This window comes from Nomascus leucogenys, unplaced genomic scaffold, assembly GCF_006542625.1.
Source record: "Nomascus leucogenys isolate Asia unplaced genomic scaffold, Asia_NLE_v1 Super-Scaffold_258, whole genome shotgun sequence".
Taxonomy (NCBI): Eukaryota; Metazoa; Chordata; class Mammalia; order Primates; family Hylobatidae; genus Nomascus; species Nomascus leucogenys.
In genome coordinates this window covers 5,487,016-5,499,423 of record NW_022095769.1, presented here as the reverse complement: position 1 = coordinate 5,499,423, position 12,408 = coordinate 5,487,016, and the positions used below count along the sequence as shown (strand labels likewise).

Genomic DNA, 12,408 nt, shown 5'->3' with positions numbered 1-12,408 from the left:
TCACTAAGTCAGCTCCCCCATCATTTTCTCTATCAATTACACCTTTTTGTTTCATAGCACTTATTACTTTACAGAGATTTTGCTTATTTATTTGTTAACAATAGCTGTTGTCCCTACTAAAACGTAAGCTTCGTAAAAAGAGGAATCTTAAGATGTTGTTTACTATAGTATCCCTCAAAGTCTAGAACAGTGCCCAACATAAGAGGATACTGAGAAATATTTTTTAAAAGAATTTACACACGCCTGTAGTCCCAGCAGTTTGGGAGACTGAGGTGGGAGGATCACTTGAGCCCAGGAGTTCGAGGCTGCGATTGCGCCACTGCGCTCCAGCGCTTGGGCGACAGAGAGAGACCTTGTTTCAAAAAAAAAAAAAGATAAATAATGACGGAGTACACGATAATAAATTAGCCTCGTCTCTCTCCCAGCCAGGCTCCGCCTACAGGAGCCAATTACGCTCAAGCCTTCTTCCGACGCTGCCCGGGGCCCGGGAAGTAGTCTGCGCAGGCGCTGTAGCACCGCGGAGCTTTTTGGGTAAAGATGGACGTCCACGATCTCTTTCGCCGGCTCGGCGCGGGGGCCAAATTCGACACGAGACGCTTCTCGGCAGACGCAGCTCGATTCCAGGTACTGTGCCCAAGGGACCGAGGGCCGAGTAACTGAGAAGGAGCAGGACCCCGGGAATGAACCCGCTGCTGGGGTAGGCCGACGCACATGGACACCCGTGGCCTGGCTCTCACCACCATTGGGGTATTTTGCTTCCTTTTGTGTTCAGCTTGGCTGCACACCTACTCGGTTCAAGCCTTCTGAATAAGCTCTTTAACTGTCCTGTTGTAGACCTAGTTGGGCCTGGCACGGAAACGCTCTTTCCTCCCTCTTATTCAAAGCAAAGTTGGAATCCTCCTTTCAAAAGGAACTTTTTCTCCGAACCTAGAGGAAAGGAATTTCGAAAACAGAAACAACCAAAGATGGAGAAAACAGATTCTCTCACTATAGTCTCCCAAAGTTTGGCTTGGCATGCGTATAGTTGTACTGGGCGTGGTTCTTGTTATTGCTTCAACCCCATGGCTTAAGTAACCAATGAGAAGAGCGATTAAGAAATGAGGGATCTTACCTAGAGAAGTAGTGAGTGATACATCGGGGGAAGTCAATTGGGGCCCAATTCTGGAAAATCTTTAATGTCTACTTTGTTGTTTGGATGTGTATATGTGTGTGACATGTGTTTCTTCTTTCTCTAACTGGTGAGTATGAACTCTGGAGCCAGATTATCTGGGTATAAATGCTAAGTCTGCCAGTTACTAATTTTGAGACCTACCTCAAGTTAGTTAATTTCCGAATGCCTTGGTTTTCTCATTCGTAATACTGCTATTTACCTTATAGAGTTGTAAATATGAAGTAATTTAATATGTATAAACATGCTTAGAAATCTGCTTGACATTTAGTAAGCATATATGTGTTCATTGCTAATATTAATTTGTTACTATTATGACGTCAGGGAAGGTCTCTTCAGATTCCATTTGCCGAGACACCTGTTAGCTGGACAGATATTTGGTGAAAGGGTAGAAAAGATGAAGAGTCATTGAACAATCTTGCTTGAATGAAAGCAATGGTATTCTGTCAGGTTTCATTTTAAATTTTTTGGGTTTTAGATAGGAAAAAGGAAATATGACTTTGATTCTTCGGAGGTGCTTCAGGGACTGGACTTTCTTGGAAACAAGAAGTCTGTCCCAGGTGTGTGTGGAGCATCACAAACATATCAGAAGTCCCAAAATGAAGAGAAAAACGAGAGCATAACTGAAAGGAAGAGGGAGCAGAGCAAGAAAAAAAGGAAGACGATGACTTCAGGTTAGTGTTTGATTTCTGTTATGTTTTTTCCCTTTAACTTTTTTCAGTTATAAAAATAATACAGGCTTATGGCTACAAGTCAGACAATAAGGTCATTTATCAGCTGATGGCACTCAGGTTGTTTCCAGGTATTTGTCATTAGAAATATTGTTACAGCAAAGATAATTTTAAGTAAAGATACTTATACGTAAATCCTTTTGTACAGGTACTGTTATTTCTGCAGAATACCATCCCAAAAGTAGCATCATATGGTGAAAGGGTATGTACCCTTTCTCTGAAAAATGGCTGAAAAACTACAAAGTGACTTCCCAAGTCCTTGTCGGTGCTGAATATTATTGGTGTTAATTTTTTTCCCAAGCTAATGAATAAAACTTTTTTTTTTTGAGACGGAGTCTCGCTCTGTCGCCAGGCTGGAGTGCAGTGGCGCGATCTCGGCTCACTGCAACCTCTGTGCCCAGCTAATTTTTGTATTTTTAGTAGAGATGGGGTTTCACCATGTTGGCCAGGATGGCCTGGATCGCTTGACCTCGTGATCCGCCCGCCTCAGCCTCCCAAAGTGCTGGGATTATAGGCGTGAACCACTGCGCCCGGCCTGAAACTATTTTATATTTATATTTTATTGATAACTGGTGAGGTTGAGCATTTTTTTTTTTTTTTTGAGATGAGTCTCACTGTCGCCCAGTCTGTAGTGCAGTGGTGCAATCTCGGCTCACTGCAAGCTCCGTCTCCCAGGTTCACGCCATTCTGCTGCCTCAGCCTCCCGAGTAGCTGGGACTACAGGCGCCCGCAACCACACCTGGCTAATTTTTTGTATTTTTAGTAGAGACCGGGTTTTACTGTGTTAGCCAGGATAGTCTTGATCCCCTGACCTCGTGATCCACCTGCCTCCACCTCCCAAAGTGCTGGGATTACAGGCATGAGCCACCACACCTGGCTGGTGAGCATATTTTTGTATGCTTTACTGGACATTAACATTTCACCTTTTGTGAATTGTTTCTTCTTACTCTTTGCCCATTTTGACAGAGGTTTTTGTGTTTTTTTTTTTTTTTTTTTTTTTTTTTTTTTGAGACAGAGTCTCACTGTGTTGCCTAGGCTGGAGTGCAATGGCACGTTGTCTGCTCACTGCAACCTCCTCCGCTCACTGCAACCTCCTCTGCTCACTGCAACTTCTGCCTCCCGGATTCAAGTGATTCTTCTGCCTCAGCCTCCTGAGTAGCTGGGATTACAGGTGTGCCTCAACACGCCTGGCGAATTTTTGTATTTTTAAGTAGAGACGGGATTTCTCCACGTTGGTCGTGCTGGTCTTGAACTCCTGACCTCGTGATCCGCCCACCTCGGCCTCCCAAAGTGCTGGATTACAGGTGTGAGCCACCGTGCCTGGCCTTTTTTTTTTTTTCTTTTCTTTTCTCGTACTGTACTCTAGGGCTATTTATATTTTTTAAAAATCTATAATATTAAGTTTCCTAGTCATTTACCTTTTTTTGGTAAACACTTGAGTTATACAATGATGAAAAGTAAAGTTCTTTCCTATTGTTTATCTCCAGTCCCCTGTTTTTCCAGAGGCAGCCACTGTTAATCAATTTCTTTTGTAATTTTCTGGGGACACTCTATTCCTATGTATTTATGCCAGACTCAAAAAAAAGCAAATACTCCACATACTATGTTTATATACTTTGATTACTCTATATACACTCTGTTGGGAGCAACTCCTACTACCTTCCCCTTTTTTAAAAACAATGTATCTTGGAGGTTGTTTGGAATCAGTAGGAAGTACATTGCCTTGTTCATTTTAACACAGCATTGTATCCCATTGTGTATTGCATAATTGATTTAACAAGTTCCTGTGTGATGGATATTTATATATCATTTTTGCTGTTGTAGTTTTGCAGCATCATTCTACTTATGTTTGCATGTATATGTGAGTATATCTGTCCCATAAATTCTTAGAAGTGGAATTGCAGAGTTAACAAATAGATTTATCCACCAGAAACATTGCATCAGTAGGAAGTACTTCGCCTTCCTCATTGTAACACAGCATAGTAGCCCATCATACATTGTAGGGATGCCCCATGATCAATTTGGCATGTTACTGTGTGATGGACATTTAGTACATTGTTCGCATGCTTTTGCTGTTACAGTGCTGCAGTAAAAGTCATTCTTCCCTGGCTGCAAGGAAGTTTGATAAAACCTTTACCAGTAAGAAAGACATGCCAGAAACTTAGGAAAAGGATTCAAATGTTGGGCCACCAGAAATATACAGCTGTGTACTGTAACCATTGTGGCAACAAATGTATTTAGGCCGTAGATCTATGATAAATGTGTAGGCATGTATCAATTTTTTTTTTTTTCCAAGACTGAGTCTCACTCTGTCGCTCAGGCTGGAGTGCAGTGGCGAGAGCTCTGCTCACTGCAAGCTCCGCCTCCTGGGTTCACACCATTCTTCTGCCTCAGCCTCCCGAGTAGCTGGGACTACACGCGTCCACCACCACGCCCAGCTGATTTTGTTTTTGTATTTTTAGTAAAGACGGGGTTTCACCATGTTAGCCAGTATGGTCTCGATCTCCTGACCTCGTGATTCACCTTGGGCTCCCAGAGTGCTGGGATTACAGGTGTGAGCCACCACACCGGGCCAGGCATGTATCTATTTTTAACTGGAAAATTGAAGAGCTTGTGAATTAGTAATGATTTGGGTCATTTAGTACCAACTGTCTCATAAAGGGAACAAAACTTTTTTTAAAGTCATTCTACTTTGCGATGCCTTCCAGCAAGGTATGAGACTTTTCTCTTTTTGTAAATTTGTCTCTTCATGTACATTTTACCCTTATTGTATTACATTGTTCCCTTATCGGATTACATTGTTCATCTGTTTCTTCTTAATTTATTAAACCTCATATATTGAGGAAATTAGCTCTATGTCTGGCATATTATGTGTACAAATATGTTTTCCAGATTGTCATATGTCACTTGTCTTATTTATTTATTTACTTTTTGGCCTTCTGTGCATTACGTTTGTTTTTTTAAAATTCTAGGCTGGGTGCAGTGGCTCACTTCTGTAATCCCAACACTTTGGGAGGCTGAGGCGGGCTGATCACTTGAGGTCAGGAGTTTCAGACGAGCCTGGCCAACATGGTGAAACTCTGTCTCTACTAAAAATATAAAAAAATTAGCCAGATACGGTGGTGCACGCCTATAATCCCAGCTATGTGGGAGGCTGAGGCAGGAAAATCGCTTGAACCCAGGAGGTGGAGGTTGCAGTGAGCTGAGATCATGCCTCTGCATTCCAGCCTGGGTGACAGAGCAAGACTCTGTCTCAAAAAAAAGAAGAAAGAAAAAAAAACTTCCATGTCTTCTTAGTTGTAGTTTCAATTTGTTATATTAAAATCTTTGACCCTGTGAAATTTCATTTGGTATAAGGAGTGAATAGGGAACTAAAATTTTTTTCAGATGTCTGAGTAATTGTCTTAATAACATAATTGTCTTAATACCATATGTTGGTGTTTTGTCTTATGTTGACTAATTGTCTTAATACCATATGTTGATAATCCATGTTTTCTCTATTGGACTTTAATGCAACTTTAATTGTATACTTATTTTCCATATGTATTCAAGTCTGCCTCTGGACCTCTTCTATTCTGTTTCTGTATTTGTATACCAATACTAGCTTGTTTTAATTACTATGGCCTTATATGTTATAAAATCCAGTAGAGTGGAGAGGCATACCAATATTTTAGGCAACTCAATATTTTCTCCCCATAGTGATCTACAGAATCATTGCAATCCCAATTAGAATTCTAGCAGATTTTTTTTGTAGGAATTTCTGCTAAATCTTCGGCTAACTTTCTTCAAACACTCTCTTAATAAGCAGATACTACTCTTCGGCCTTCCAGAAAGTCAACAAGCAAAGTGCCTTGAGCATCCAAAAAACCTGTTGCTGTTGCCTTTGCTCTTGACTGGTCAACTTTTGTTTTGACTGGACCACTTCCACTTCTTGGTAGCCATTGGTTTAATTGTGCTTTGTCTTCATGATCAAACTGGTAAAACCATGTTTCATCTTCTGTTATAGTTCTTCAAAGAAATGCTTTAGGACCTTGATTCCACTTGTTTAAAATTTCTTTTGAAATCTCTGCTCTTGTCTGCAGCTGATTTGGAAGCAGTGGTTTTGGCACCCATCAAATGGAAAATTTGCTCAACTAATTTTTCATTAAGAATTGGTAGGTAGAAGGCTGGGCCTTCTTGGTGGCTCATGCTTGTAATCCCAGCACTTTGGGATGCCGAGGTGGGTGGATCACCTGAGGTTAGGAGTTTGAAACCAGCCTGGCCAACATGGTGAAATCCCGTCTCTACTAAAAATACAAAATTAACCGGGCGTGGTGGCACATGCCTATAATCTCAGCTACCTGGGAGGCTAAGGCAGGAGAATCACTTGAACCTGGGAGGCGGAGGTTGCAGTGAGCTGAGATCACGCCATTGCACTCCAGCCTGGGCAACAAGAGTGAAACTCCGTCTCAAAAACAAACAACAAAGAATTGGTAGGGAGGCCAGGAGCAGTGGCTCACCTATAATCCCAGTGCTTTGGGAAGCTGAGGTAGGAGGATCAGATGAGGCCAGGAATTTTGAGACCAGCTTGGGCAACATAGCAATACTCCATCTATACAGAAAATAGGGCCAGGAGCGGTGGCTCATGCCTATAATCCCAGCACTTTGGGAGGCTGAGGTGGGTGGATCACCTGAAGTTAGGAGTTCGAAACCAGCCTGGCCAACATGGTGAAATCCTGTCTCTACTAAAAATACAAAATTAGCTGGATGTGGTGGCGCATGCCTGTAATCTCAGCTACCTGGGAGGCTAAGGCAGGAGAATCGCTTGAACCTGGGGGGCGGAGGTTGCAGTGAGCCACAGCCGAGATCACACCACTGCACTCCAGCTTGGGTGACACAGTAAGACTCCAAAAAGAAAAAAAAAAATTAGCTGCACGTGGTAGCACATGTCTGTAGTCCCAGCTACTTGGGAGGCTGAGACAGGAGGATTGCTTTAGCCCAAGAGTGTGAGGTTACAGTGAGCTGTGATCATGCCTGTATACTCTAGCCTGGCTGACAGAACAAAACCCTATCTTGAAAAAAAAAAAAAAAAAAATATATATATATATATATATATATATATATATATGGTGTAAGCCAAATCATATATATATATATTTGGGATTACAAGCATAAGCTTGTAATTGGTTATGTACACTCAGATGTCTGTGGTGTTGGCTATTGTTTCTGCTGTTAATCAACAGTCCTCTTCAATTAGGGCATGAACAAGATGAATTTTTTCCTTATAAATTGATGTGGGTGGTCTGCTGCTACAGACTTCATCTTCAATATTATCTTATTCCTTCTTAAAACAGGTTATCCATTTGTAAACAGCTGATTTCTCTGGGGCCTTGTCCCCATAAACTTTTCATAAAGCATCAGTGATTTCACTATTCTTCTACCCAAGCTTCACTGTAAATTTGAAGTTTGTTCTTGCTTCAGTTTTAAGCAGAATTCGTGTTGCTTTTTTCAAACTGCTGTCTTATCCTTCTTAGTGTCTCAGACTAGATCCAGTTCACCCATATTATAACAAGTTGATATGAGTTTATTTTGGTGCAAAAAATTTTGAAATTTTTGCATAGTTTTTTCATAATATGGATTTTCCATGAACTTTTTGAAGACCCCCTTATATATAGATCAGTGAAACAGAATAGCTAGTCCACAAACCCATGCATATATGGTCAGTTAATTCTCAACAGAAGTAATAAGGTAATTCAGCTGGGAAAGGAAAGTCTTTTCGACAAACGGTGCTGGATCCATGGGGAAAAAAGTGAACATCAAACCTAACTTTACATTGTAAGCAAAAATTAACTTCAAATGACTCAGACTGAAGTTTACAACTATAAAAGTTCTAGAAGAAAACACAGGAAAAAAATCTTTGTGTCTTTGAGATATGTCAAGGTTCCTTAGCACAACAACAACAAAAATTTTTTAAAAAGAAAAAATTGATATATTGGACTTATCAAAACTAAAAATTTTCATTCTTCAAAAGATAACATTAAGAAAATGAAAAGGCAAGCCACAGATGGGAAAATATTTGCAAAATGTATATCAAAGGACTTGTATCTACTCACTAAAGAAGATAATACACATGGTGATAAGCACATAAAAAACATTCAACATCAGTAGCCATCAGGCAAATTAAAACCACAATACAATACTACTACATACCCATTAGAATGGCTAAAAATAAAAAAGGGTGGCCGTACCAAGTATGAGCAAGGATGTACAGAAACAAGCTCTCACAGTGTTGATGGTAAAATGGTACAACCACTTTGGAAGATAGTTGGGGATTTTTTTTTTTAAGTTAAACATATATTTACCATATTACCCAGCTATTCCACTTGTCAATATTTACCTTAGAGACAGGAAAATATACATCTTCAGGAAGACTTGTACACAAATTGTCATAGCAACATTACTTATAGCCAAAAGCTGGAAATGACCCAAATGTCCCTCAACAGGTGAATGATGAACTGTACATCCATACAATGGAATACTACCTAGTAATAAAATGGTAAGTTGTTGATACATGCTGCAACATAGATGAATTTCAAAATAACTATCTTGAGTGAAAGAAGCCAGGCAAAAATTAGTACATATGACATGATTCCGTTTATATAAAATTCCAGAAAAGGCAAACTAATCTATAGTGGCATAAATTAGATTGGTGGTTGCCTATGCATGGAGTGATGGATTATAAGGGGTCATGAGGAAATTTGGAGAAGTGATAGAAATAACCTTGAATGTGGTGATGGTTTTTTGGGTGTGTAGATATGTTAAAATTCAGCAAATTAGATACTTTAAATATATGCAGATTATTGTATATATTTATGCCTCAGTGAAGTTGAAAAAAAATTAAGAAATTAGAACTAGTCTTTGCTAGTTTTAGAACTAATTTAGAAATTAGAACTAGTCTTTGCTTTGTAGAACTAGTCTTTGCTTATTAAACTTAAAATTTTTTTAGGTTAGGCCAGGTGCGGTGGCTCACACCTGTAATCCCAAAACTTTGGGAAGCTGAGGTGGGCGGATCATGAGGTAGGAGTTTGAGACCAGCCTGGCCAACGTGGTGAAACCCCGTCTCTACTAAAAATACAAAAATTAGCTGGACATGGTGGCATGCCTCTGTAGTCTCAGCTACTCTGGAGGCTGAGAATCACCTGGGAGACAAAGGTTGCAGTGAGCCAAGATCATGCCACTGCACTCCAGCCTGGGTGACAGAGCAAGACTCCATCTCAAAAAAAAAAAAAAAAAATTAGGTTAGTCTTACATATTTATTCTCCCATAGAAACTGTTAAGTCAGCTGGTCTAGTCACCAAAACAGTTCTGCCATTACTTTTAATTGGCTAGTGTTCTTCATAGATCGAGGGATAATGGCTGTCTTTGTAATACTGAGTAGCTCAAAGTATTGTGTTATGTTCATTGCTATTTATTTATTTATTTAGAGACAGAGTCTTGCTCTGTTGCTGAGGCCGGAGTGCAGTGGCACAATCTCGGCTCACTACAACCTCCACCTCCTGGCTTCAAGTGATTCTCCTGCCTCAGCCTCCTGAGTAACTAGGATTACAGGCACCTGCCATCATGCCTGGCTAATTTTTGTGTTTTTGTAGGGACAGGGTTTCATCATGTTGTCCAGGCTGGTCTTAAACTCCTGACCTCAGGTGATCCACCCGCCTTGGCCTCCCAAAGTGCTGGGATTACAGGCATCAGCCACTGCGCCTGGCCGTTCATTGCTATTTTAAGTGAGATCTTTCATCATATTTATTTTTTAGTTGTTGGTTGTTTACATATAGAGAACCTGGCTGCCTTATTGAAATTTCTCGTTGTTTGGCCAGGCACGGTGGCTCACGCCTGTAATCCCAGCACTTTGAGAGGCCGAGGCGGGTGGATCACTTGAGGTCAGGTGTTTGAGACCAGCCTGGCCAAGATGGTGAAACTTCATCTCTACTAAAAATACAAAACAAAATTAGCCAGGCATGGTGGCGGATGCCTGTAATCCCAGCTATTTGGGAGGCTGAGGCAGAGAATTGTTTGAACCAGGGAGGCAGCAGTTTCAGTGAGCCGAGATCATGCCACTGCACTCCAGCCTGGGCAACAGAGCGAGACTCCATCTCAAGAAAAAAAAAAAAAGGAAAGAAATTTATCATTGTTTAAGTCGCTTTTCAATTAATCCCCTGTTGTTTTCAAGTATACTCAGTACACTGCTGAAACAGCCAACAAAGGGAAGATAGTAAGCTTCGGAGCTCTGATCATACCAACACAGAACTTGCCTTTTCATTTCCATTTTTATACATCCTATTACTTTCTCTTAACCTAGTTGCATCAGCTATACGTTTTCCTTTTTTAGTGTGAAGGTATGGCTCTCTTGCTACACATACACCCAAGATTAAAACCTTTTTTTCTTTTCTTTTTTTTTTTGTTTTTTTTTGTTGTTGTTGTTGTTTTTTGTTTTTTGAGACAAGGTTTTTCTCTGTTACCCAGGCTGGAATGCAGTGGTGTGATCACAGCTGTCTGCAGCCTCAACCTCCCAGGCTCAAATGATCCTACCCCCTCAGCCTCCTGAGTAGCTGGGACTACAGGCTTGCACCACCACCCACCCTTGACTAATTTTTAGTTTTTTTTTTTTTTTTTAAGAGACAGGTCCTCACTATGTTGCCTAGACTGTTAAAATCTTTTACTTTTTAAAAATATATTTTAGAAATTATTTCCCAAGAAGAAGGTGCTACTATACAGTGGATATCATCTGTAGAAGCAAAGATTGAAGACAAAAAAGTTCAGCGAGAAAGTAAACTAACTTCCGGAAAGTTGGAGAATCTCAGAAAAGAAAAGGTTAGAAAAATATTTTGGGGCCAAAAGTATATATATTTTCTGACCAAGTGACTTATTCGCTGGATTTGGGTTATTCTGTTGTTAACGTGAACATAGTTTTGTTAAGATAGAAGGTTAATTACATTCATTTAGATTTTACTTTAATGAAAACTTAAAGCAAAGTAGGCATTTGTGCTGTGGGTGAACATTTTAAAATTTAAATTACAGATATATATATAAAATTCTTGACCTGCTCAAGTTTCAAGATTGATAGTATGTTTAGAATTAAATTTTTAAAATTTTGTAACTGTTTTCGATAAACAAACAAAATTTGGCTCCCTTTCTTCTCTGTGTTGAGCTCACCAGTTTAGAGGGATTTCCTCTGACACAGATCAGAGGGTTAGAATTCTTAAGAAAGGTATTTTATGACTTGGGAATAAGAGGAGTAGGATATGGAAGAAACAACAAATACACCTTTTTTGTGTCTGCTGTACACCTGCCATATTCCTGATGGAGAGGTATATTCAGCTCACTTCAGGGATTACTATGGCAATGCTTCAGTAACCCAGAAACCAGAATTTGGCTGTCTCTGGTCCAGAGAATGGGGAAACAAACCAAATCAGCACTACTAGACTCCACTTTTTGGCACTCAGTTTTAATAAGCAGAGTTTTAGGGTAAATCATCAAAAAGCATTGATACTTGTATGGTAACCACCATATTAAAATGGTAGATGGGTTCAATGCCTGCCTTCTAAGAAGTTTATTTAAGGTTAGAAGTTATGACTATGACAGTAACACATTAATATGAAGAAAGCATAGACATTTTATGAAGGTTTTCTATGAAAGGGCATGAAATGTACCTAGTATCTGTGATGTTTTGGTTCTTGGATTTAACCAAAAAGTTTCATATGCTGCTAAGGGTTATCCCAGAAACTGTTAATGTTGCTTTATAACATCTGAGAATGTATTTATTTGGCCATATCCATGGTGGCCTGTTTACTTCACTTTTCAGATAAACTTCTTGCGGAATAAACACAAAATTCACGTCCAAGGAACCGATCTTCCTGACCCAATTGCTACATTTCAGCAACTTGACCAGGAATATAAAATCAATTCTCGACTACTTCAGAACATTCTAGATGCAGGTTTCCAAATGCCTACGCCAATCCAAATGCAAGCCATCCCAGTTATGCTGCATGTGAGTATGAAGATCTAGAATGCCTGTAACATTCCTTCCTCTGTGTGTTGGCTCATTCTCTTCCCTCTCCTCTTGAAATCTTTTTTTCCACCTTATTTCCCCTGTTAAAATCCTTCACTTCCTTTTAAGGTTCATCAAATGCCTGTGCCTCCATAAAAGTTGTCTTGATCACTCCACCTAGATGTGATCTTCTTCTTTTTCTAGTACCCTTTCTGGTATTTGGTGTGTTCTTTTCCTTACAACATTTATTTTACATTTTACACTACTTTGTATTTGCACCAATCATATTTATCTTTTTCATTTTACTAGTGTGTAACCCCTTGGAGAATGGGGATTATGTTCTATTCATTCATTCATTATTTAGTTTATAATGCCCAGGAACTACTCCAGAAATACAAATGCTTTCTAAAGTTCTTGTACATAACCTGACTTATTTTTCTGAATACTTTTTATTATTAAAGTATACTTTACATACAATAAAATGC

General features: G+C 39.7%; 1 protein-coding gene across 1 annotated transcript in view; it reads left to right on the top strand.

Moving 5' to 3' along the window:
* Window positions 1–493: 493 nt before the first annotated feature.
* DDX52 (DExD-box helicase 52) overlaps window positions 494–12,408 on the top strand; it is a 33,790-nt gene continuing 21,875 nt past the window's right edge. Inside the window, exons 1-4 of the mRNA XM_003278397.4 lie at window positions 494–624; window positions 1,647–1,842; window positions 10,616–10,746; window positions 11,738–11,923. Coding sequence (XP_003278445.2) covers window positions 538–624; window positions 1,647–1,842; window positions 10,616–10,746; window positions 11,738–11,923 — 600 coding nt within the window. The 5' untranslated portion in view covers window positions 494–537. The remainder of the gene's footprint in view (window positions 625–1,646; window positions 1,843–10,615; window positions 10,747–11,737; window positions 11,924–12,408) is intronic.